The 27967-nt window shown below is 39.3% G+C and overlaps 1 protein-coding gene across 1 annotated transcript; it reads right to left on the bottom strand.

The window, feature by feature from the left end:
• Hspb3 (heat shock protein family B (small) member 3) lies at positions 1-27176 on the bottom strand. The gene is made up of 4 exons (XM_010626859.3): positions 26440-27176; positions 12447-12512; positions 3615-3688; positions 1-24 (listed from the first exon to the last, which is right to left on the bottom strand). Exon 1 carries the CDS (start codon positions 27017-27019, stop codon positions 26564-26566), a length of 456 nt encoding a protein of 151 aa, XP_010625161.1. The 5' UTR covers positions 27020-27176; the 3' UTR covers positions 1-24; positions 3615-3688; positions 12447-12512; positions 26440-26563.
• Between the last annotated feature and the right edge of the window lie 791 nt (positions 27177-27967).

Below are 27967 nucleotides of genomic sequence, written 5' to 3'. Positions count from 1 at the left end.
AGCCTGGGCAACATAATGAGATCACTGTTTCAAAAAACAAAACAAACAAATTTACTAACATTCATATTTTCATGGGAGCAATACAAAATATGAAACTCAAGGAGGATCTAGATGGTTGAAGTTTGATATCCTCTACATAGGGAAAAGGAAGGTGGGTAGAGGGGGCTACATGCAATTTTAGAGATGTAGTGATTTTTAAGAAAGAGAACGAGTCTGGAGAATACTCAGGAGCCTGAGAAAAGTTTCTTCTGAGCTCTGGGTATGATATTTGCTTTTCAGTTTCTTTTGCTGTGATGAGTTTAATCTGCCTTGGTTAATAAGCTGCCTCAGTAAAAGCTGTGAAGGCAACAGTGATCCTCTTTGGCCAATCTGGTCTGGAGGCAGACAGCACAGCTTCCGAGAAGGCCTCCCCTTGCATTTGCTGCTTTCCAGTGGCTGTCAATTTAGAAGCCTGGATGGCCTATTTGGGGATATTATTCAATGAGCCCAACTCTGTCACTGAGAATCCGAGTTGTATTTGAACAAGAATTTCAGGTACTAAGGTTGGGATCACATAGAATCTTTTCTTCTTCATGAAAGTGTAGTAGTGAAGGCATGTACCTTGAGATGATCTTATTGAGAGTCAAACTTCTCTTTCCCCCTAAAACCTGTGTCAGCAGAGCTGATTTTTGATGAGGCCTCTGTCCTTGGCCTGCAGATGGTCACCTTTTTGCTGGGTCCTCACAGCCTCGTCTCCTGTGTATGTGTGACTGTTGTCTCTCTTTGCACCCAAATTTTCCCTTTGTATAAGGGAAGCACTCAGATTGGAGTAGGTCCTGTCCTGACAGCCTCCCTCTAACTTGTCACCTCCTGACAGGCTGCCTATGTCTTAGAATGTTCAGGGTGCTATCATAAAATACCATAAACTGCATAGCTTATACATAACATATATTCTTCACAGTTCTGCAGGCTGAGAAGTCCAAGACCAAGGCACTTATCAAGTTTCTTGTCTGTCAAGGGCCTGGTTCCTGGCTCATAGATGGTGTGGTCCTGCTATGTCTTCACAGTGTGAAAGGGCTAAGTCAACTCTCCAAGGCCTCCTTTAAGAGAGACTTTAATCCCATTTGTGAGGCTGCTACCCATGTGACCTGATCACATTCTCTAAGTCCCACCTCCCAATACCATTATATGCTGTACAATGGGGATTAGACCATAGCAGTGGTCTCCAAATACAATCAATCATACCCTGAGCAACAAGGGGTTAAGGCTCTAATATTAATTTAGAGGGAACACAGTTCAGCTGTAGCAGAGACTCACTGCTCTTGACTGCATTTCTGAGGCTTTCCTGTCCAGCCTTCGTGTCCAGTGGGGTTTAGCCAGTGGAAGATTCGGTGGGGGGATGTAGGGGATTGTGGAGTGGGTGGAAAGCCATGCTTCAGCAGCAATGGCATCTCTTCCTCATCCAGCTTTCACCTGAGGGAAACAGGCTTCTAAATTCTGGTCCCAGAATTTTATCTTTCAGATCAGAGAAGTGGCTCTTGACCTCTGGGTCACCTCACCATCCTCTGACATTTCATTTTTTTCCCGTCACCCAGATAACACAATAAGTGCATTTCATCACCCTCAGTATAATGACTTCTGTTTTTCTCATGGGAATCTGCCTTATGGAAACATCATCTCAAAAGCATAGTCATGGTATCCACATGGGGAAGATTTTATACGTATTGTAACAAGGGTTGGGACATTCGGTTCAGTCTTCTTATTTTGAAAAATATTTGAAAAGTCTGCTCTCTATTCTTGATTTCTTTTTATTGCCAAACCTCTCAAAAATTGCATCTATTATGCCTGCATTCCTTAGTTATCTACTGTTGTGTAACATTTTACTTCAAAGTTTGTAGCTCTCAAAACACCCATCTGTGATCTCAGAGTTTCTCACAGTGGGAGGAAACCAGGCCTGGCTTAGCTGCTTCTCCCACTTGAGGCCTTGAAGGACTGCAGTGAGTGCATCTATTGGGCTGTGTACTCATCTGTAGGATTGACTGTGAGGAAATCCACTTCTGTTCCCAAAATCTTGAAGTTGTTGGCAGAATTTATTCCCTTGAGGTCTGTTTTCTTGCTGGCTGGGGCCGCTGTCACTTCCTGGAAGCTACTTGCCATGTAACCCTTTCACAACATGTCAGTTTACCTCTTCAGTCAACGAGGAAGTCTTTTTCTCCAGGGGATCAAGGTAGAGTCTTGTATAGCAAAATATGGTCTACTCAGTGACATCCCATTACGTTTGCTGATTTGGGGGGTCTTAGAAGCAAGTCCTAGGTTCTTCTAGCATTCAAGGGGAGGGATTATATCAGGGCACGACTCATGGGAGTCACCCTCCTAGTGCCCACCCACTTCAGAAGTGAGTAGAGGGTCTGGTAGTACACAAAGCAATGGTGTCTCCAGGCCAGGATATTTTTTAAAAGTAATTTGAAGATTGTAGATAGTGGCTTGCACAAGCAAAAGGGGCAGAGAGGATGGGCCATGTGATCATTGCTGGAAAATGTAAGCTAGGGTAGGGCAGGGGCTGAGAAGGACATGGGGTAGGCATGGGGGAAGGCCTATCTTAAGGGTGCAACTAAACAGGTGACGGAGCTGAGACTTGACCCTCCTCTGACATGTCTACTTGATAGCAAAGTGACTATCAAAGGATCAGGAGATTGGCAGGGAAGGAAGCCAAGGAGAGAGCTAGATGTGGTGCCAAGGAGGCAAGCCGGTTGCAGTGAAGTTACTTCCAGTTTTGCAACCCGAGGCCTGTGTTCCTCATACCCCTTACCTCCTTTCCACCGTCCTAGCCAACTTCAAAGAGGCCCTATTCTCTGGGAGGGCAGAGAACAGTGAGGGGCAAAATCCTAACCAGACATTCCTTTCTTCACCTTGTTTAAAAGTTTCATTTCCCTTTTCAGTACTTTTAAGTTCACTGTTAAATTTCTGGCTTCATCTGAGTTTTCATCTTCTACCACCTCTTTGAAGTAGCTGAATGGAAACTTCTGAAATTGTGCAGATCAGTTGAGTTCTACAGCACTGGGCTTATTTCCACCTCTGGTGGTATTTCTCTTTTGCCTTCAACATTTTTTTCAAGGAGTTTTACATTTTGTAGCTTCAGCTTTAAAATATAGAGGAAATCTCAAATTCTTATCTCCAGACTTGCTTGTGTTGCAGGCAGGTTCACGGGAAAAGGATGAAAGACTACATTTCCACATTCCACTCTGCTCCCTCCTATCAGTGCTGAAACCAACATGTAGAAGATCAAGTTCTGTTTTTGCTTTACCATCTCCTCATGTTTACACATTGTCCCATCTATGGATGTGAAACTTGTGGAATCTTCTTAGAAATAATACAATGAGTTATTTGAAATTTCTTTATATTACCACATCCCAACTCCTATGCCTAGACTTCTAAACTCTTCAGCAGCAGCCCACTCAGCTCCCAGGCTTCCTTGGCAGCCTCCAACATCCCTCCACTTGGCTCAGGCTCTCTCTTTCACAAAGGAAGGCCACCCAACCCTTCCCTTGGACCGAAAGGTCACAGGGCATAATGATGTGAGATGAGGGGCTCAGGGGTCACACTGCCTGGGTTCAAATCCCAGTTCTGCTTCTTACCGCTGTGTGATGCTTGGAAAATGACCGCTTTCCTTGTTCTGGTGTCTTCAGCAGTCCATTAGGGGAAGTAACATCTATGTCATGGGGTTATTGTAAAAAGTGACTCGTTAGATGTAAAGAACATTCCTGACAATTAGGTTACATGTGATTAGAAAACTAGGAAATGAGGAACTGTGTCACTATATTTCTCTGCCGACCATATCTTTATCATCACAGGTCATCAAACAAGAATGACATTTATTCTGGTCAGTATTTTATATTTTATTTTAATTGTACAGAAGCCCAAACTACTATGAGTCTTAATGTAGATTCACAGAGTTACTACTAGAAGTCACTCTGTGGAGGGGCTCTTTTTTCCTCCCTCCCCTCAAACAAATCCTACTCCTTTCTTTAAGATCCAGCTTAATCCTCACTTCTGTTCAATCTTTTATGTAGCTTCAGCCTACATGAGACCCTCATTTCTAGAAACTTTTGTGTGTTATGTTCATGTCATAAAATTTAGCACTGAGTTACATTTATGGGTCAGTGTATTCTGTGAGGTCTCTAAAGGTCTCCTCCATAAATAGCTCTCTACTTCTCAGGCTGAATTCTAGAAAGATAGAGAAATATAACAAATAGTGAGTGGAAATTAAATTGTCACCTTTAGTATTGACACAACTAATTTTTAGGTTGTATTTTAGAGTGAGAGCTTAATGATGTAATAGCTGCATAGAAAAACTCATCTCCTTTTCCCTGTGGGATTGTATCTAAGGTGACTGCACTTCATGTAAGGCATCTTATTGCTCTTAGAAGAACTGAACAGGGACATAAAAGCCAGAGGAAAGTTTAAGAAATTCCTTCCTCTTACAAGCCAATACATGGGAGAAAGGCCCATTGCTCTAGTAAGACTTGCCCATGTAAACTATAAACTCCTCGTGGGCATATAGTCCAAATTTTAAACTTCTAATGCATTCTCTATAATGCCTGGAAGGCTATAGTCACAAAGCAGATGCTCAATAATAATTCCGGCCCTGTTCTAATAACCCTCCATATACTGTGTTAGCTTAATCTATCCTTAGAAAAATCCTCTGAAGTAGCTGAAAATAGCACTGCTGATTTACACATGAGGAATCTGAGGCACAAAGCTCACACAGTCTGGCTGTGTGAGCAGCCAGAGTTCATGTTTTTAGCCGTCTTTATACTGCCCTGCTTAAATTTCAAGGGCAGCACTGTTGGCAGAAAGGAGGCCGTGAGAGCAGAAGCTGAATGAGAACCAGCCCTGTTGATGTACACTTAAGGGAAGTTCTGTAAGTAACAGCTAAGTGCTTAGAGAGACTCATTAGAGCAGGTCCTCTCGCAAGTTTCCTTTCAAGCAAAGCATCAGAGACAATCAGAAAATCTGTGAAATAAGCAACTATTACTGCATGCAAATGTAACAAGTCTGTCCACTCAACTTACAGTTCTACTGAAATAATTTTTAATGTAATACTTCATCATTTTTGCAGAAACAAATAAAAGTGGCTCACATCTGATTGACCCCCCCAAAAAAAGTTTTTGGTTTCTTTTGTTGCTTGTGTGATTAAACTGAACTTTTTGTACATTTGAAGAATAAGATTTTCCTTTATATGTTCTTTTAAAATCATGATGGTTAAAATGATGTCCAAATATTATATCTGATCTCATAACCTTATATCTAATTTCTGTGATCAATTACAGTCTCAAGCCTAAGTAGTAAGGAAAAAAAAAAAAGACCTTTTGTTATTTTGTATGTTTACCATTAGAGGGCACTGTCTTGTTTTATAACTATAATAACCAAACCTCGAGTGGGTTCTTTTCTCTAAGCATTTGTCAGATCCCTGGGGCCTGAATGGCAGTTATGTTCTCTTTCAGGCTCATTATCATGAAATCTAAAGTAGAAAGTAGTTTTAGATCAAGCTCATTGATCCACTCTATTTGAGCCTACTACTGATTCAGGGCCTATGATCGGTTAGTGCTCTCTTTTGTTTTATGTGTAATTATCTCTGAATTCTACATTACTTTCATTTTACGGGTGAGAAATTAAAGCTCAGAAAAATCATACAACTTCCTCAACATCACACAACTGGCCAACAAAGATAAATTCAGGCTGTGAACCTAGGTCAGGATAGATATATGAGAAAGGGAGATTTCCAATCATGGCACTAGTGGATTTACTGATCCAAGCAGAGGCTCAGAGGAATTTATTCCACTAGGTAGGACATTGGACAGTTTACTTTGATGACGGGAGCTTAAAGGGAGCCAAAGATAAATAATTGCAACAAATCTGATATCTGTTAATAGATTCTAGCAAAACAGCTATCTAAATATGCTAGAAACTTTGTTTGAAATTCCTCTAATTCTAATTTGTCCCACCCTTTTTACTTGCATATAATTAGTGGGATCATTTAAGGAGCCAGATAGAAGAAGACAGCTTCAGGCTGTCTTTGGCTCAGTGGTTCCACCACCTGCCTTGCAAGTGCAAGGACCTGAGTTCAATCCCCGGTACCAAAAAAAATAAAATTAAATAAAAAATAAAAATTAAAAAAAAAAAAAAAGAAAAGAAAGTGCAACCTTTTCTTAAAAAAAAATGAGGGAGTTGTGTTTCAGCCTTAGATCTTCATCAACCAACTTTTCTTGTGTGATCAAGATATAGGAGAATATGCCTAGGAATGCAGCTGTTTTACATGTACTTTCTAGGGTCTTAATAATATTTCTGGAACAAAATTGTGTTATAATGACTTCCCATCTTTCCACAAATAAGATTGTATTTGGCAGTGATGTGCACTTCATTTATCCCACACACTAATGGTTTCATTGAAGTTGTTCAGGGATAAACTGTATATCATCAATACTAGTATCAGTTCTAATATTGATCTAAATCTGAACCTGTTCACTATGACTATCATGAGCTTAGAATTATTCATTATATTCCATTTTGTCCCTGGCATAGGGCTGTTTATTAGCTCTTGATATTTACATATATGACAGAAAAATAAAATTCCAATCCTCACTGTACTAATTACATGTTTAAAAATAAGGCATTCAGATTCACTATACATGAAACACATTCTACTCCAAAACAAAACTAATTAAATTAAACAGTAATTTTCAAGGGTATGAATAAAAAATACACTGCCTATCAGTGAAAGTTTTGTATATAAGATTAAAAGGTATAGCTGTCTGTAGCTTTGGCCTTTCAAGCCATTTTTTTCATTAAGGTGGTGAAAGTGAAGGCATAGAGCTAAAAAATAAAATAATCAGGGGGCAGGAAGAACATGAGAACTTTGTGCATTTCACACATATTTTATAGACTTGTTTTTATTGAATTAGCCATGAGGCATTTTCAGTCCAGAAATATCTTTGATTGGCATTAGGTATTTTAGTTCCCAGTCTTCCTCTTGGATCTTGGAGCATCATTTGATCCCCCAAATAGCCTATTAAGATAGATTTATCTTTATAATTAGTAATCAATAATTCTAACGACCAATAAACTAGTTATTTCTATTAATTGAAAAGCTTCTACAAAAGCAAAAACAAACAAGAATTTCAAAACTCTGACAGTAGAACATTGTCCATTGTGTAGAGCAGTTCTATCACCATATCAGTACAAGAAGTAAACTCCCACACAACACACATGACAGGCAGAACTATGGTTTTGTGTTTACTGGCTTTCCAAGGTCTCAGACTTCTCTTCTTGACCTTGAATTGTTAAAGCCTCAAATTCAATTATCAGAAGTGAGGGGAGGACGTAAAATTTTACCTGTAGCCTCTAAAGAGTTTTTCAATTGGGCCCGAGAGTTAAATCAACATAAGGCGGATCAACAGAAGAAAAGCACACAAAAGCAATATGAGTTTTACACAGCATGGGCACCCTACTAAGAAATGAAAGACCCAGCCGGGCGTGGTGGCACACGCCTGTAATCCCAGCACTCGGGAGGCTGAGGCAGGAGGATCGCTATGAGTTCGAGATCAGCCTGGGCTACATAGTGAGTTCCAGGTCAGTCTCAACTACATAGTGAGACCCTGTCTCAAAAAAACAAAACAAACAAACAAACAAACAAAAAACAGAAATGAAAGACCCAAAGAAGCAGTTAGAGTTGAATACTTAGGTACTAAATTGGGCAATAGTACTAAAATGTGACAAAGCAAGGGCTAAGGATTTAGTTAGGTGGCACTGTGCCTGCCTGGCAAGAGTAAGGTCCTGAGTTTGATTCCTGGTACCAGGAAAAAAAAAATCCAAAAATGTGACAAAGCAGACTCTCAGGCCAAGATAGGCAACTGAGTAAATAACCAACTAGGCAGATAGGGGTTAGTTTAAAAAGATGTGTGCAAGCTGTTAAAAACACAATGACTTCCTATCCTTAAGATTTAGTGATTTTTAAAAAAGGTTTAGCTACATATCTACTTCATACTTCTTTCTTTATTCCTCTCTCCTTTTTTTTTTTTTCACCATTCCAGCAGAATGGGGTGTGCTCTGGTATAGAAACACACACACACATACACACACACCTTCTGATCTTCTGATCATATCCTCCGCTGGTAATGGCTAAGGAGGGGGGGAAATGAAAGAGTGCCCTGGTGAGACTCAGCACCTTGTTGGAGGTGAACTGTCATCTGATAAGGGCTTTGCTCCTAAGCAGAAATCTAGGTGCTGCAAGTTCCTTTTAAGAGAGATTTATTCTCAACTACAAGCCCAGCCTTCTAACTAACTCCTCAGACGTACCTCCCTTTTTTGCCTAATGTGCAGCATTCCCAGACAAGGGCAAAATTTCAGCTATGACCTACTCACCACAGCCAACGCCTAGGACTTCAGATTTATGTGGTCTCCATCTTGCAAACCCCTTGGAAAGCACAATTTATATGGGGACCGTCTTGACCCCTGCTTCCCCTGGCAGTCCTTCATCATGCCATCTCTTCCCATGGTACTTTTCCCTTACTCTAGTACTACAGAGACTGGACAACACCCAAAACTATCTTCACGGGAAGTGGCATGTTAGATAACCACAAAGCATGAGTAATTCTTATAACAGCTCTTTTCCTTAACCTTGAGAATAGGAGGCAAACCAGACCCAGCCTCTGCCCTTGTTCTGGGGAATTAATAATCCTGCATGAGCATCCTACTTCTGCAAAAGGCAACAGCCTTGGCCTTTCAACTTCATTTTATAATGGAGTGTCAGGTGGTGGGCTGGTGCTGCTTCCTGATTTCTCTTAAGTCTGGTTCCAGAGGGTAGCTGGCCCCCACAGCTGTGGTTCTAGGAATTTAAAGAATGTGAGGTGACTTAATTCATTTGCTCCTCAGCAGTGAGCTGTAAGTTGGCATTTGTTACCGATGCTTAGCAGCTGTTAACATGTTTTAAAGGAGTCACCTTTTCTCAACCATACTTTGATCAGATATTGCCTATGTTGGTGAAGGGAGTCATTATACTTCCTATATGGTGACCAGCACTCCTGGGATAAAGGAGCTTCTGAAAAATCAGGAAAATTAGTTGCCTTTTTTCCCAACTTCAGTGACTAACCAGGTCCTGTGAGTAATCAAATTCCCCCTTTCTTCCCTGCCCCTGCTCTGTGAGTTAGGCTTGTTCATCTGCCACTCTCAGCCCCTACATCTAACCCCCTTTTCCATTTGGCAACTAGCTCATGCTAGTGACACTCAACCTTTGTTTCTCGTGGCAGTCATCTGGGAAATTTAGAAACTGCTGGTGCTTTGACTCATCTCTGGAAATTCTAATTTAAATGGTCTGGAGTGGACCCCCGACAATCACCAGGTGATTCTCATGTGCATTCTCCTGCCTAAACACTACTAATCCGCATGATCTTTCTGGCAGTGGAATTGCCATCCTTAACATTGCAGCCAGAGTTATCTTTCTAAAATGCAAAGATGACTATGTCATGGCCTTATTTGCAGCTCTCCCATGGATTCTCATTCCATGAAGATAAAACCCTACCTCTTCAGCATGACAAAAGGGAAACAGTGCTTAAAGGATGAACTTGGTGAAGCAGTTAGGGTCTGATCACGCAGGACCTAGACTCCTGGGCTGAACTATTCACACTGAGTTACTTCACATCAACCATGCTCTGTGGCACCTTTACTCGTTAAAAATTACTCACTGAGCACCTACTATATGCAAGGCAGTAGGTAAACATGATTAAAGCAATCCCAGTCTCAGACCTTACAGTGCAAAGCTATATCACTGAAGAGACCACAGTTGTGCTAACTCAGGTAGAATTAACCACGCCCTGCTATATATCTATGTTATGGCCTGAATATTATATTGTATAATAGTACTTATAACTCTTATTACAGCTCTTTGTGTACATAAAACCATAACAGAAGTACCTGCTAGTCAAAAATTGCATTGTTTGCACTATTTTATCTATGGCATCAAGCAGAGTGCTCAGGACACAGTAAATGATCAATTAGAGGTTTATTAAATGAAAGCAAGGAAGAATAACTTAGTCTGACTTTCCACATATCTTCTTATGAGGGTCTTGAATTCTACTCCCTTCGACTGTTAATAATATTGTGGTTCTATGAGTTTCACTAGAACGAATGAATTTGGAAGAATTTTTCAGGTATTCAGAATGTTCTTAAAATGTCAAATAGTTATTTGGAAAAAGGAATCCTCTCACAGGGAAAGTAAAGGTCAGCTGACCCATTCTCTGTGTGACTTCCACATATAAAATATTTTAACTCATCTGTTGCTATTTTAGCAGAAGATTAGTTATAGAGTTTTATAGCATAATCTTTTATGAAGGATATTGAAATGTTCAAAGACATTCAGAAAACAAAAAAATGGCCCTTTTAATGATAAAATGAAAGAGGTGGTGGGGCTTATATTCTTTATTTTTATTTTTAATTTTTTTGAGACAGGGCCTCACTATGTAGTTGAGACTGACCTGGAACTCACTGTGTAGCCCAGGCTGGTCTCGAACTCACAGCAATCCTCCTGCCTCAGTTTCCCAAGTGCTGGGATTACAGGCATGTGCCACCACACCCGGCTGAGTTTGTATTCTTTTTTTGGTATCAGGGATTGAACTCAGGTCCTTGCACTTGCAAGGCAGGACAACGAACCGCTGAGCTAAATCCCCAGCCCTGAGCTTGTATTCTTGATTAAGGGTTATAGCCCTTTACTTTTCTAGCTATCTCTTGGCAAGAACACAAGTTGAGAGCCGTAGAAAGACATGTGGGACTCAGCTGGGCCCTGGTCGGTCTCCATTCAGCTCCACAGTGGGAATTCCCCAGCCTGTAACTCAAACTGCTGCGATGCTTCAACAATGCCTCCCTGGAGCAGGAAGAGCCTGTTATCAATTACTCCGGAATAGACACGATTTCCATACACTCGTCTTTTACTCAAATTCCTCAGGGTAAAGTATTTCCTATAGCTTCTGAGGTGGGGGATACAGTAGTTTAGGTTGTACACAGCTCTATAGCCTATAGCTCTAACAACCAACCCAGACCTTTGCACTTATTTTTCAGTCTCTTTACTCACATACTTGGGTTCTCTGCTTCTTTAGACAATTAGAATTTTGCTAGTAATTGATTATGACCCCTGTTTGCTTTATTTATATTTTCATTCTCTTCTAAAAATTAAATTACTAATTAAAAGCATCAGCAATAGTAGGATGCTACTGATTCCAGTTTCTCCTGTACTACTCCAATTCAATGTCAATGTGTTATTTCTCAAGGTCATTTGTTAAGTCATCAGCTATCCTAGTTGGCGTGGGAATGAGGGGTTTTAGTGTACCAGGGTGGTTAATCACCTTATACCATGTATCTAGAAAAAATGAGGGTCTAAAGATTCCAGGACAGAGAAAGAGAGAGTAAATACTAGAGAAAAAAAATGAAAGGAAGGAAAACAGTTTGGCAAAACATAAGACAGGGAAGGAGGATTTGAAGAAGAGGAAAATACAAGAAGGAATATAAAAAAATAAGACAGAATCCTGGGCAAATGAAACCTTAGAGATCTACTTAAACATATCCAAGAACAATCCTAGAATAATAAAAACATAAACAGAAGAACTATACATGTCATGTTGATAAGCAGTGAATAAAGAAAAAGACCTGTGAAAATATATCCTTCTATGTATGGTTATTTCTTTTCTTTCACAGTGTCACTTTTGGAAGGTACAGTCCATCTTTTTCTTGGTGTGATATATAAAACACAGCATCATATAATGCTTGGGGGGAAGAAAGAGGAAGTAGTCTTTTCTCTCTGAGTAATGCTATCATCTGAAAAATTACCAGTTCAGCTTGTATTTACTCTGGTTCCTTACAACAGCTGTAATTTTGTTAAAGTACTAGAGTGAACAACCTATTGTTAATGAGGTGTGTAAATAATATCTACAATTCCATTAAATTATTATGCAATAATTGCCCTATTCTCAATATTTTGTTTTCTTTCCCTTTGGCCTGGTTTTTCATTAAGGAGCACACTATTTGATCTTCTTTGTCCTGTAGTTAGTGCTGCTAGGGTAAGTTGGCATGTTTGGGAGGAGAAAATATAAGAAGAAACATTTAAATGAGAAAAGGTACCACTTCATTAGTGGGAAAAAATATAAAACCATTTGCTCTACCTAAGGACTGTGGCCCTTAGGATGGCAGTGTGTGTGTGGGGGACTGGTTACAGAAATATACATCAGAGAGCATCCTGGGCCAAGCTGGGCACTGAGGAAGTGGACACATCCTCCTTCAAAAACCTGAGTCCTGGGCAATGGGAAAATACCACAGAGTGGTGTAGCTGGCTCATGGGCTGTGGAGCATCAGTGTTTGACAAAAGTCCCGTTGTAATAATGTAAGCTGATCCACAAACATGGAGCACTGTCACCATTACTTACAGAGCTGTCTTCTCCAAAACCTCCGAAAGTAGATTGGTGGTGGTCCAGGGGTGGAGGGAAGGAAAGCTGAAAAATAATGGAAAGTGATGGTTACTGGATACAGGATTTCTCTCTGAGGTGAAGAAAATGTCCTACAGTTGATCATGGTGGTGGTGTACAATTCAGTAGATACACATAAAAACTATACACTTAATTTTTTAAAATTTATTTTTTAAAACTGCGTACTTTAATGGTTACATTATGGTCTGTGAATTATTTCTCAGTAAAGCTATTATTGGAAGAAGGAGGGGGGAGAGGAAGGGGAGCGGGAGAAGGAAAAGGAAAAGATCTTGGCCTAGAGGGTTGTTGTCTTCCTGTCTTTCTTGAGTATAGTCTTCCTGATCAGGAAGAAATCTTTAAAGATATATAAGCGTAAGATCAGGCTACTGAAGAGTTCCAACATGAGTGGGGTCTTAGAAGTAAAGATTGCTTACCAGTTCCTTTATTAAGAAACAGAACTGGCTTCCTACTACATGTCATGAACTGTGTTCCCCAGAGATGTTGGAAGTCCTAACCCAGTGCCTGTGAATGTGACCTTATTGGAAATGCTGGAGTCTTTGCAGAAATAACCAAGCTAAGTGAGGTCATGTCCAATTAAGACAGCCCCTAATCCACTATGACTGATATTCTTACAAGAAGAGAAAGCATATTCGTGCTGATGAAAACAGTGAAGTTGAGATACAGGCAAAAGTTGGAGCATTGATATCTACAAGCCAAAGGATGCCATTAGCAGAAGTCTGGAGAAAAGAAAGGAACAGGTTCTCCCTCAGAGCCCTCACAAAGAACCTGCATGACCAAGTCTTCTTGCACTTCCAGCTTTAGTACTATAAGAGAATACGTTTTGTTGCTGTAAATCAGTCCTAGCAATGTGAGGGACAGGGCAGAATGGCCAGAAAGAAAAGCAACTCCTGCCAATTCCACTGGCTCCAGGCTGTTGACCGATGTTGCTGCCATTAGGGCTTTGATGATCAGCCTGGAAAGGCCACTTTGCCTCAGCAGCCCTGTAAGAGAATCAACAGAAAATGGTCCTTCTGTATGACCCTGAGGCTGCCCCACTAACTGAAGTTTTTAAAGGTCAGTGTTCATGGCAGCAAGGTCAAATGAATTCCCTGTTCTTACATTCCATCAAGTGTCTCAAATTGTGCCATATTTTAGTTTGTTTTATATTTGTTCCATGACTTCTATATAGGTATTGGATGGGGGTGGATTTTGTGTGCCCTTATTTCCTCTTATTTGCAAAAATGTACACAGCTAAGTTGTCTAGAAAGGGCTTGAACCTGTGAAAAAGCTACTGTGTCTTGAATTAGCACCTCTTCTACAAAGGCAAAGAATATCATTTGAAGACATTTTCTGTGCATTTTTATGAAATAGTTTCCACAAGACAGAACAGCAATAACAAAATGGTATTTTGGCAATTATTTAAATGTCACTAACGCTTTTCTATTTCTGGATTCCTTTTAAAGCAAACTGTTCTTGTTTTACAGGTTAAACGCACTCTTGATTCTCTCTGAGAAAACAAAATAGAAATTAAAACAAAAATCTTTTCTGTCCTCAAATTATCTTCACTGTTGTTAGAATGTTGCATTTCATTGGTTCCTTTTAGTCCTTTTCCTTATATTATTAGTGCCTATTAATTTTACAAAACATTGGGTTTCAATGCTTATATTTTGATCGTATCTATCCTGTTACCCTCTCTTACACCTGTCTCCCCCTCCCCCTTATTGTCATACTCTTCTAGTCTTTCAGTACAGCTTCTTTTAGATTCTAGTGTTTCTGCATATATTTATGAAGGCAGGCCTGGGTTCCACAGAAGTGTGGACTGGCTCCCCCAGGTCTGTGACTCTCTCTACGCAGGCTGAAGATTGAGGGTGTCAATGGCAGCTTTCATGACAAGGCCAGCATCTGGGGCCTCCCTTAAACACCAAAGTAGTGGGGCTGAGCCCTCTGTTGAGTTCGGAGCCCTCTGAGCCATGGGAAGTGAACTAACAACCCGTGTTCCTGAGGCTTGAGCTTCCTTCCATTGACTGTTCTCTTCCAGGGTTTCCTTTCATTGATTACCCTGCTTTCCATTATTCCTCCCCACACTCGCTGGAAGGACCTCCCACTGCAGATGAACTTCTTCTGTTCCTCAGCGTCCCCTTTCTCAACAGGACAGTAGCATTTTAAAAATGTGTTTTGTTGTGTCGGCCCAACCACTGTGGGATGTTAAGCATCCCTGGTTCCCAAGCACAGAGTGCTGGGAGGCACTAGGCATAGCAGTGATCTCTGATTGAGAATTACTTCCTAACTTGTCTGGTCATAAACATCCCAGGAGACACCATTTAAATACAGACTCAAGTCATTCCCCACCCCACCCCTAATCAAAATCTCTACTGAAGGGGCCTAAAAATCTCTAGACAGTAATTTCTAGTGCTTGAGACTGGAAGCATTTCAGATTTTGGATTTTTTTTTTTTTTTCAGATTCTGAACCATTTGAAATACATAATGAAATATCTTGAGGATGGAATTCAAGTCTAAATATGAAAGTTATTTGTGTTTCATTTATGTCTTATATACATAGCCTGAAGGTAATTGCATAAAGTATTTTTAAATGCACCTGGGTTTTAACTACAATTTGTCATGTAAGGTCAGGTGTAGAATTTTTCACTTGTAGTATCATGTCAACACTCAAAAAGCTTTAGATTGTAGAGCATTTCAGATTTAAATTTTTCAGATTAGGGATTCTCAAACTATATTTATTTATTTTCAGCTTTAATTGAGTTTATTGGTACATTTTAGGGATACAGTACAGTTACATTCATTGTTGGGATCTTGTACCTCTACATGACAAGTCTTGATTCTCATTTTCAAACTATATTTAATAAGAGCTCCAGCTGATGGTTTTAACCAGAAAATTTTCCAAAGCATTAAGTAGGCCCTCTCTTCCTCTTCCCTAGTTTTGCAATGTTTATTGTCTGTCATTCAGAATTTGGCCACAGCCTGAGGTCACATGATCCGCTCTCCCTAGTCTCTGCAGTGCCCATTAAAAACCACAAAAGAGAGTATGTCACTAAGTTGGATTGAAAAGTAGGAGAGACTAATGAATTTGCTCAATTTGTCATTTCTTTAACAATAAATGTTCTAGATGGGAATATTATCTCCAAAAATTTAGTGTTACTAAGTGACTTTTTATCTTTTGTGTCAAGAAGAATGTTCTGTAATTCATTTCTTGCAATGAAAAAGCTTTTTATCTTGCCATTGGTGCACTTTTGAAGATATACTGCATACTATTGCATGACGTGATATAAAATTTTAAGTCTTTGTTTCAATAAATAATAGAAACAGAGAATTTTAGAAATGACCAAATGGCCTATAAAAATAAAACAGTGAAGCTGGGTGTCATGGCACACACCTGTAATCCCAGGATTCTGGGGGCCTGAGGCAGGAGGATGAGGAGCCTAGCATGGGCAACATAGTAACTTAGGAAGACCTTATCCCAAAAATAGTGAAAAAAAGGCTTGGGATATAGCTCAGTGTATCCTACGAAGGCCCTGGGATCAATCTCCAGAACCACAATGAACAAACAAACTGGAAAGTGGCAAAGTAGGAACTCAAACCCCTGTCTGTCTACATAGTCCTGAAAATTCTGGCTACTTTGGAGTAACCCAATAGAGATGGAATATGTTCTTCAAAAGAACAAAACCACTTTCCAGTGACACTGTGACACCCTATATATGTACAATGCCCCACACTTTATCTCAAGGCACCATGACAGTCATTTATTAAGTGTTCCATTTATAGAATGTTTTAAACTTATGTTTACAGATTCTTTTCTGATTATAAAATAATTTGCTTCCTGTATTTCTACAATGAAATATAAGGGAAAGATTCTAATATTGTGAAGTATAATCATTTTTTACATTTTCAAAACTATTCTTTGATTCTTCTCTGTGTACAATAACTTATGGCATCCTATAATTATGGAACACTATACTCGCATTAAAATCATGTCCTAAATAAACTTACTAATATGGAAATATGCTCACTGAAATTAAGAATTTAATTGGAATTTTGCATACAATTTCATATATTAAATTACATATTCATTTAGTATAACTGCTACCATTATTAAGCTGACCTCTAATATAATGGGATCCTCTTAGAGTTTTCTACTCTGTTGCATGGATTGTTCTTAGGTTAGCATTGTATTTTTGACTGTAGCATTATAAGATTGTTTCACCTTCTATACAGATTCATTGCAATCCCAATTGAAATCTCAACAGTATATTTCCCAGAAATATGGAAAACAATCCAAAAACTCATTTGGATCCAGAAGAGACCTAAAATAACAAAAGCCGAGCTATGACAAAGGGTATCACAATCCCCAAATCGAAACTATACTACAAAGCCACTGTGATAAAAACAGAATGGTGCTGGCAAAGACACAGACCTGAGGATCAGTGGAATAAATTAGAATATGCAGAAACAACTCCAGATGTTCTCAACTACCTCTTCTTTGACAAAATAGCCAACCACCCTCAGTGGAGGAAAGATAGCCTCTTCAATAAATGGTGCTGGAAAAACTGAATTTTAACCTGTCAAAGATTAAAACTAGTCCCCTATCTTTCACCACGCACTAAGCTAAAATCCAAGTGGATTAAAGATCTAAATATTAAAACAGAAATCCCCAGGGGCCGGGGATTTAGCTCAGCGGTTCGGTGGCCTGCCTTGCAAGTGCAAGGACCCAAATTCAATCCCCAGTACCAAAAAAAAAAAAAAAAAAAAAAAAAAAAAAAAATAAAAAAAAAAAAAAAAAAAGAAAAGAATATTAAAACAGAAACACTAAACCTGCTGGAAGATAAGTTAGGTAGAACTCTTGAAGACACTAGCACAGGAAAAGACTTTATGAACAAATCCTCAGTAGCACAGGAACTTGCACAAAGAATCAACAACTGGGACCTCATCCTCTTCAAAGGCTTCTGCAGTGCAACAGAAATCACCAACAGAGCTAAGAGATAATTTACAATGTGGGAAATAGTTTTTGCCAGCTGTTCCTCAGACAAAGGTCTACTATCTAGAATATATAAAGAACTCAAAAAAATGAGACCCCCCCCAATATAAAGACCCAATTCAAAAATGGGCATCTGAAATGAATAGATATTTCTCAGACAAACAAGTAAAAGTAGCAAATAAATATATAAAAAATGTACATCATTGATCATTTGAGAGATGCAGATGAAAGCAACCCTGAAATTTCACCTTACTCCAGAAAGAATGACTGCTATAAAGAAATCAACCAATAACAGATGCTGGCAGAGTTGTGGGGAGATAGGAACCCTTCTCTACTGTTAGTGGGAGTATAGACTGGTGCAACCACTGTGGAAATCAATATGAAGATATCTCAAAGAAGTAGGATTAGAGATTCCATTTGACCCAGCTATCCCTCTGCTGGGTGTCTTTCCAAAAGAATTAAAAGAATCATACCACAGTGGTACATGAACACCCACTTTTATAGCAGCACAGTTTATAACACCTAAAACTTGAAACAGCCCAAGAGCTCATCAACTGGAGACTGGATAAAGAAGATATGGTTTTTTAATAAAATGCAGTACTACTCAGCCATAACAAATGAGAAATTAGAGTAATTTATAGCTAAATATATGCACATGGAGGCCACGCTCTTAAGTGAAATGAATAGGACACGTGTGTACCAAATAGTTTCTCTGGTGTGAAAAATTAAAAGTGCCAATAAGGTTCAGATTGTATAATTGATAATATAAAATAGGAAGAAAACTGCTAAAGGAATAGGGGAAGTGGGAAAGGTAGGGGAAAGGAAAGAAGGGAAGAAGAAAAAATATGAGAAAAAGATAAATAGAAACAAAGTCTTTGTAAATAGGGAAGGGTGGAGGGGTGAAGGGAAAGCAGGGGAATGGGAAAAAATAAGAAAGAAGATACATCATATAAAGGTACAAGATCCCAATGATGAGTGTAATTGCACTGTATACTTAAAAAGTACCAATAAACTTAATGAAAAATAAAAGATAGTTTTACATGTATTAGAGCACCTTCCAAGTATTTTAAAGTTCTGCTAGAAAATATAATCAGGAATGAATAATTTTGAAAATTAGGGAAAAATAAATGTAAAAAGTTTTTTTATTCAGATATATTTTGGAGTGGATTCAATTAAGAGATGTGTACAAATTTTCATTAGTTCCCAATACTTGTACTCAATATGTATTACTAGATAATATAAAGTAAGTTTTTTTTTATTTCAAAGATAAACCAAGAAACTGTAATAATTAGCCATATACTTTTGCTTTAACACAATGTCAGGTAACTAGAATTTCCTTTTTCTTTGATTATCTTATTGGGAACAAACCACCCAACAAACCATCCAAAGCTTAGTGGCTTGAAATAACAAAAACCATTCATTTTCTTACGATTCCCTGTGTCAGCTGGGCTCAACTGGGTTCCACGAAGTCTTGCCCAAGGCTAATTTGAGCTGGAATGTCAAGGATGGGTATTCCATATAGCTTGTCACTGATACCATGTGTTAGGTGAACCTTTGCTAAGGCTGTCAACCAGAGAATTTTGGATCTCCTGGGAGTTTCTCCATATGGTGAAGTTCTAAGAAGGGAGTGTTTGAAAGAGTGTAAAAGTGGAAGTTTCAGTTCCTTAAGACTCGGCTTCAAAAGTTAAATGGTAAGGCCAGCGATGTACCTCAGTTATATGGCACCTGTTTAGCATGCATAAAGCTCTAGATTCAATCTCCAGCACCATCATCCCACCCTTAACACAGACGCAGTTCCATGGTGCCGCTTCTTTGGCACAGAGCCAGGCATTAGTGCATGCCTATAATTTCAGCATTCAGGAGGGTGAGGCAGGAGAATCAGCACGAGTTTGAGACTTACTTGGACTATATAGTGAGACTCTGTCTCAAAAAAAAATCCCAAAAAATAAATAATAAATGAAATATAACATTGGCCAATCCACTTTCAAGGAGACAGCAGATTACCACTCTTCTCATCAAAAGATGGTGTCTAAGAACTTGTGACCATCTTTACATCCCGTCACCTTATTTGGAAATAACAAGAGTTGTATCAATATTTACAAAGGCCTTTTGAGCTTCTGCTTTTGTTTCTGAATGTGTTTTTGCATTTCTATTGTAAATGTGTTATATTTTGTTCAAATTGCAAAAGTGTGAAAACAAAAATTAGGCTTTATTTTATCTAGATCTACTCCAGTAATGAAAAACAGTTTGAAATGACTCCTGAAAAAATTAAGTTTATGTATCTTAAATGCAGCTGTGGTGCTGTACTTCAAGGAGAGGAAAGTGAAGAAGGGGAAAAGGAAAAGAGAAAGAGCTACTACGTTTAGCTACAGCTACTACAGCTGGGAGATGATGTGCAGTGGGGGAGGAGAGTTTCATCAAAAGTTGACTTATTGTATTCCTTACTAGAAATATGACCTTTATTTCCCATTTTACTACATATTATGTCTTACAAGGAAATTTAGAACCTAGTATGATATAATGATGGTTTAATATTAGACAAGTATATATAAAACAGAGATAAAGATAAAAATACAAAGTTTCCAAAAACAAATAAATATCTCTATGGACCTGAGCAAAACAAAAACAGAAAGTGAGTTGACTGCATGCTACTTGAATGTCCCAAAGGTTTGGTCCCCAGCCCATGACACTATTTTCAGGTGGTAGAAACTTTAAGAGGTAGGGCTTGGTGGGAGGTTTCAGATCATTGGGGGTTTTCTCTGTCACTTTCTCTTCCTCTATTTTCATGCCTGGCCAAGAGGTGAACCATTTGCCCCACCATGTGCTCCTGCCAAGATGTGCTGCCTTCTGCCATGAGTCCAAAAGAAATATAGCCAGCCAACCATGAGCTGAAACTTCCAAAACTGTAAGCCAAAATATCTTTCCTCTTTTTACATTGATTATCTCACATATTTCATAATAGAAAGAGAAGGCTGAGTAACACACTGTGTTTCTGCTGACTTCCAAAGTAAAAATACAAGGTGGCAGAGAGGAGTTTGAGTTTGCATAGTAAAGGAAACCAGGAGATTTTGAGGACAAAAATCAGGGTCACTGTGAGAGACTGGAAACAGTGGTACGTGGAGATACTTCTTCCAAGAAAAGAGGCTGAAACCATCTACAGGCTTTTTAAGAAGAAAGAAAAAGTCACTGAATCTCACATGCTTATGACTGACTCTGCAATGTTCACAGCTGACTTTGAGACAGGGTTTCTACAACCACTAAGTGAAGACTCGGGCAAAGGCAATAACAAAACTTGTAGAGACAGGAAGTTAAGTAGGGAATCGAGGGGAACAACAACTATCAGCTCACTCAAAACCAAAATTCCTAAGCTCTTCAAGGAATTTAATGCTAAGAAAATTAGGAAAATACATACTTGAAACTTGAATTCTGTCCAAATGAAACTTACATATTGGACAATTTCATAAAAACATTTAAAATAATTATGTTTAGGATGCTCAAAGAGTTCTATAAAGGGATTATGTGATTTTAAAAGAATAAAAAATTATGAAACAATAGAAATAAGAGTAGCATGTTAGAGAAAAAACAGTCAAAAGCATTGTCACAAGAAAAATGCACATGAGACATGGGATAAACACAGTAACATAGTATAAGAGAGACTTGGTATTTCTCTGTGCCTTATTTCACACAATGTTAGGGTTTGAATGAGCCCCCTTCAAAATTCAAGTGTTGTCATTGTGATGTATTAAGAGGTGAGCTTTTCAAGAAGTGACCAGTGGTGGCAAACACATGGCACGTGTGCCACAGTGGACTGAAAGCTTTAAAAGGTTCACCATCCCTGGATTAGGCCATGTAGGCTCCTTCTTCATGAATGGGATTAGGTGCTCTTATAAAAGAACTTATCAGAAGAGGTTTTTCATTTCTTGCCCTCTGCCTTCCACAACATAAGGATGCAGTAAGACGGCCTTCACCAGGTTCCAGTGCCTCGATCTTGGACAGCCCAGCCTTTAAACCATGAAAAAGAAATATCTGTTCTTTAAATTACTCAGATTCATGTATTCTGTGTGACATCATAAACATAATAAGATGAACAGCTTAAAAAATTTTTAAGTCTGACCATGGTTATATGGTTCTGTATGTATGACATAGTTTTTTTAAAAAAGAGGTCAGAAACTAAAGTATTGGGGAATTTGCCAAGAAATATGACATAGGAAGACGTGGCTTTCCTCTAAGAAGTGTTCTCAAAGACCATGTAGGATTACTGGAGAACATAAGAAGTAACAGCCCTATGTCCAAGTCTTGAGGGGGTGAGGGGAAAGTGGGCTTTTCAGACCCCATATTAAGCAGAATAAAGAAATCCAAGGGCTGGGGATGTAGCTAAATGGTTCTGCCGCCTGCCTCATAAGCACAAGGTCCTGAGTTCAATCCCTGGTACAAAAAAAAATTAGAGTTAAAAGTTAAATGTCAACAACAACAAAAAACATCTTCCCAGTGATGAATGTCATTATGTTGTATGCCTAAAATGTACCAATAAAATTAATTTAAAGAAGTCCAGGTCCGCAATGACATAACAAGACCACAGAACATCAAGGATAAATGGAAGAACTAAAACATAATCAGAAAAAAAGGACAGATTATAAAGGAGCAATTATATTGTTGCTGATGGGAACTCTGGTGGACAACTATGTCACTGTATCTGCAGTCCATTTTATTTTTATTTTCCAAATAGGGTCTTACTAAGTTGATAAGTTTCCCAAGCTTGGCACCAATTTGTAATCCTTTTGTCTCAGCCTCCCAGGATGCTGGGCTTGCAAGCCTGTACCACCACACCTGGCTGCCACCATCATATATTGAAGTCCTATACATAAAAATATGTAGTGGGATCCTGTACGGTTAGTCTATGAAGTGATCATATATCAACAAATGATCAACAAAATCAGTGGATCAAATTTAGTATTTGTCCCTATTATTGTGACTTTCTGAAAATTGCTGTTAATGTCACTTAGCATGTCAAAAACCTTATTTTACAAAGCATAAATGTCCTACATTATGTAAAGAAAAATCCCATTATTTTCTCAAACTTATCAAATATCCTTTTTTGTTTGTTTTTTGATTTTTTGGTTTTTTTGAGACAGGGTCTATGTACTTGAGACTGACGGAACTCACTATGTAGCCCCGGCTAGTCTTGAACTCACAGCGATCCTCCTGCCTCAGCCTCCCAAGTGCTGGGATTACAGGCATGCGCCTGGCTCAAATATCCATTTTTTACTAATGATTATTCCTTTTTTAGAGGCTATCAAATAATCATTTGGAAAGAATTACATGTTGGTTTGGTATACTAATTTACAGTTTATATATTATATACTGAAAAATAATTGCTTTAGAAATTGAGTTAGCCAACAATTCATTCATCTCCACAAAATAACAGAGGTAGAATTTAAAATTTGAAAAATAGATAATTCTATGTGACAGTATTGCCCATAAAAATTGAAGGCATGGTAGGGTGCAAATACAATAGATTCTACAAGGCTGTCTAGTTCACCTGGTGTACCCTGCAATTCTGGGATACAAACCCTGGGTACCTTCTTGCCCACTGCCTAGTTTCTGAAGGTATCTCCTGCCTTCCTGCCAAACTGTGACCAGCTTTGCCAGCACCTTTACCCAGCTTCATTGGGTGGCAGGAGTCCAAATTGAACTTGAGCTCCCCTCCTGGAACTCTCACAAGGCTGAGTCACCCTTGTCCTCCCAGCATGGATGAAATGTCACACCTGGAGGATCTGGTTTCCTGAACAGCCACTAAAGGGTGGGATGATAAAACCCAAGTGCAAGACTGTCTATTTCCTGTAAATGGAAACTTGACTAATGAGAAATGGAATGTCATAGGGAGCCAGGTGAACAGATTCCCTCTCCAGACTTTCCTATGGGCTTCTCTTCAGGGGAAGAGAAGTCTCTATGGAGCAGCTCCAAGTGTTGAGCCAATGCCCTGCTAAGAGATGTGCCGAGTCTCTTAGTTTATGGTGATGTGGTAGCTACTATCACATCATCGCATGTGATTTGTGATTCTCAAATAAAGCATCAGTTCTCCAATCCTGTCTCAGGCTCTACTTCGGAGAAAAGGTTTTCTAAGACAGAACTATGACAACAGGACAGATTTTATTAGCATTTTGTATATTGGTCCTTTGGCCCACAGGGTCACCTCCGCTTTTCTCCATTGTTCCCTGTAACCTGGGAGGCTGTTGAACTGTATCAGCAGGGTCACATGCTTCTGGCCACCAGTTTGGCCCACCTAGTTGGGGGCCCTTTTCAGAGTGTAGAGAGAAAATGTGTTCATTCTTCTGCCTCCCTCCCTGTGAAAGATCACCTTAGGCTGGCTGTGTCCTTCAAATATAGTTCACAGCTGGTGTTCCTGCTGCTTTGTTCTTGATTTCTGAGAACTATTTCCTCCTCTTATCCCTTTGACCAATGAGACACAACACAGGCACACTACCGCTCTCTATTTATGGCAGTTTCCTTTGCAGCTCCTCTACACTCTGCTCTTTCCTTTGTAATTAATTTCCTTGTAAATAAATCCAGAGGTGTTGTTACAGTTTGAGAACATTATCTGTTTCCTGTTGGGACCTAGAGTGGGAGAGTGGTTAGATGATAATATAGTTTAACCTATGTCGGCCAAGTGAAAACCGTTACAAATCAGTGTTTGGTAGTAAAAGAAACTAATACTCATTTTGTTTCTTTCATCTCTTAAAATGTCAAGCCATCAGCGTTCTGGAAGGAAAATATAATCCTCTAAGGAAGAGACCATTCACAAAAGAGTGGGCAGAAGAGAGAGTATAGGGACAAGAAAGAGCAGAATGCTACCCTTTCTGCCAAAGGGACAAGAAAGAGCAGAATGCTACCCTTTCTGCCAAAGGGACAAAAGGTAGAAACGGTGCTCTGCAATCAACACCCAGTGAAAATGGGATCCTTGGGAGGGTCCAAGACATGGGCCTTTCCAGGGCCTCGATCGGCAGCAGGTTGGGAGTAGGGAAAGAAGTCCCTGCACCTCATTCCCCGCCTGCTCGCTAATCTCTTTCCAGTCTGTGGTATCCAATCTGTGCCTCTCAATGGCCGAACCCAGTTGGAAACTGGAATATGGCCTGCGGGAGTCAGCCTGCTTGGGCTGAAAGTGGGCTAGGAACCACTGAGAATGGGTTTGGATTAATGGGATAGAAAAGGAAACAGACACAAACCAGTATAAGCAGGAGAACAAATGTCATGCAAATATAATCCTAATTTTGTAAAAAGTAGTTAAAAAAGATGAACTAGATATCAGAAGTCGCTGTCTTATGCCAGTAGAATAAATGATTTTTTTTAGTATTGGATACATCTTCTAAATAAAAATGTTGTGTATGCCTTTAAATTTTGCCTTAGGAAAAAATTCTAATCTGAAATGCTTATTTTAATTTTTAAAGAAAATATTTCCTATGTGTGCTTCCTCATGATAGGCATTTCACTTCCTAAACTTTCCCAGAGGCAAGATCAAGGAGGAAGGAAAATCAAGACCAAAGGAGTTGGGCGTCGGAGTGAGAGAGTTGTTTGTTTCTCAAAGCACTAATTTGTTTCACACTATTCCAATGGGAAATAATAATTTAAAGAGGGACAACTGATATCCCAGATCTAATGTATGACTTAGATCTAAAATCCTATTGATTGCTGTCAGCTGGGTTATGCAGCAAAGCTCACCCATGATACTTTGTCAAACAAAATTTCTTACCCTAGAGCTGGATGCACAGATCTCGTATAAAAATGTATAACTACACAATCCTTTCCGTTTCACTAAATAGTAAACAAACAGTCCTCTCAGATTTTTCTATATCTAAAGTTACTTTGCTTCACTAAAGTTACTTTGTTTTGCTTTGCTTCACATCTTTCCTGTTTTAACATGAACTACTAGGAAAGAAACGTGGAGGAGCACAGGGTTACTGTCCCTGTCTGCGTTCCCTTCACCCTGGCGTCTTCCGCCCTCTGCGTTCTTTTCTATTCTTAGCACGGTCGTGGGGCTCACTTTCTACCCTTGAGGGTGCCTGGTGAAAGGAAAGCAGCTACTTCCTCTAAAGAAATATTTGGTATGTACAGAATGAGGTAGCCAAGCTTCGGAATGTCACAGACCAGCTGCTGAAGGAAGTATTCCTAAAGCAAAGTCTTAATCTTTACCAACGCGTCAACGTGAGCCTAAGCAACTGTTCAGCAGATTATAAGCACCCGCTGTCAGAGGTGCTGGGCAAATCCAAACGCACTGCGCAAGCTCAGGCATCCTCATCACCACTGGCCGCTGGGCTATTTAAAGCTCAGGATTACACAAAGCCAATGAGTTACACTTTGCCATCATCTGAAATCTAAAAATGTAAGTTGATTCTAAATTGCAAAGATTAACAGCGAATTCAGTAACTGACTTTTTTAGTTGCCTAAACTTAATTTGGGTTAATATATATTATTAATATTTTATAAGTACCCACAAACTAAACACGATTAAAAAATATAAAACTAGAGTATTCAAGCTAGCTTAGAAAAAAAATGAAGTATATATTTCATCTTTTTAAAAACTTAAGATTGACATCTCAAAATAATATAGTGAATCATAAATAGATTTCAGGTCCTATTCCAAGGACTTTTTTTAAACTTCCAGACTCTACAAAGCTCCATTTTAGTTAAAATACAATAAAAAGAAAAGCTTATTAAGTGAAGGGAGTCACAACTGATTTTTTAAAATAATACAGAAAAATTTTCATAGAATGGATAAGAATTCCTTAAGTGAGTTTGACTCTTCTGCAGTGGATTCACAAACAGCCTCTGGCACTGTTTTGAGTCATAAAAAACAACAACAACAGCAACAAAGCTGCTATCCGGTACCAAACTACAGTCTCCTACTGCACAAATACACTTAACAATTTGCTTTTCTGCATAAGAATAATAAAGACAACCTCAACATACCAGGAATTGTGTATACATTTTTAATCTTCATAAAAGTCATTTCAAACATGGATAATAGAAATATTCCCGTGGTATCACTGGCCGAGCTATCATCTTCCTCATTTGAACAGGAACCGCTAAGGTTTCACTTAGTCCCAAGTGGATCCTTTACTTCCACCACCAAAATTCCATCGTGACAGAGGATGGCAGACAAATCTTGGGTTTCTACGCCATCTGGCAGTTTGTACTGCCGGGTGAAGCTGCGAGAGATAAAACCGTGCTCGTCCATTCTGGTTCCGTGCTGAGCTTTGATCAGCAGCCAGCCCTCAAAGGTCTGAATGATGATATCTTCGGGGAGGAACTGGACCACATCCAGCAGGATCTGAAAGCGGGATTTGCCTCCGTCGGGTGGCATCTTGGCGGTTGCTGAGTCTGCTGAAGATTGCGGCGCTGCTCTGGCTTTTCTCAGGTCCACAGTGCTTGGCCCAGGCAGGGCATATAAAGCATGATCCAGCCTGCAGTCTTCCAAACCTCGAGCTTCAAACTCCTCCTGGTAACGCACTGGAGTGTCTATGAGGTGCCTCAAAATGATTTGCGCCATAGCGGAGCCCAAAACAGCTCCGAATAGCTTCCCTTCAGTGAGAGTGGAACCCTTGCGGCTGCCTACTGACCGGATCCCCAGTCAGAGAAGCTATTCATTTGTAGCCCTGCCCAGATGAAGCCACTTAATTAGGCCTGAATCAGACCACGCACACTCACTCTTGTCTTTTTACACGCTGACAATGAGTAGCTATTTATAGGGGCCGTTTGGGAGTTGCATTTAGCACACAGCCTGTACAAGCTGCCCAGGGAAGGATTGCTCTTACATTCTCAGTTATCCTTGGCAAACGTGTTGCTTTCCTTACTTCAAGGGAAAGAGAAAAATGGGAATCAGAAATGGCATTTGAAAAATACATAGACAAATGGTTCCTTTTTGTGAACTAGAGTGATCTAATGGACTTAGAACAGTTAAGATAGGTGCACTTATCATATGAACTGCTACAAAAACAAAGCTGGGGGAGAAGACTGTGGTTAAAATTTATGAGGAATTAAGGCACACACACCCCCCACATTCAAGTTCATTCCTTAAACTCTCAGCTCTCAGTCCTATACATTTTTAAAATTTTTATCTTTTATTCTTTTGTGCTTACAGGACAACTGAGACACATCTAGGTTTTGGTTTTGGTTTTAGTTTTACTTTTGACTCATTGAGAATAAGATCAGATAACTAAGCTAGATAAGTGTTAAACTTCAAATGAGGGTAGAGAGACATTGCATGATGAATCTTATGTGAGAAATAAAGCTGCAGAACAGAGAAAAATGGCAAAGTTTTGAACTACTTTCCATTAAATTACAGAAAATAGCCAAGGATTTAGCTCAGTGGTTCTGGTGACTGCCTCGCAAGCACAAGGACCTGAGTTTGATCCCAGTACCAAAAAAATAAATAAAAATAAAAATAAAATTCCAGAAAATAATTTAATTGCAGCTCTGCTATTGAATTGGCAAAAAA

This window comes from Fukomys damarensis, unplaced genomic scaffold (assembly GCF_012274545.1).
Source record: "Fukomys damarensis isolate Sample0158 unplaced genomic scaffold, DMR_v1.0_HiC HiC_scaffold_1, whole genome shotgun sequence".
Lineage (NCBI taxonomy): Eukaryota > Metazoa > Chordata > Mammalia > Rodentia > Bathyergidae > Fukomys > Fukomys damarensis.
The sequence above is the reverse complement of the archived record's forward strand: the minus strand, read 5'-3'. Positions and strand labels throughout refer to the sequence as shown.

What these genes read in the sequence shown, in the direction of transcription:
- Hspb3 (XM_010626859.3), bottom strand. Translation starts at nt 27,019, where the DNA reads ATGGCGCAAATCATTTTGAGGCACCTCATAGACACTCCAGTGCGTTAC.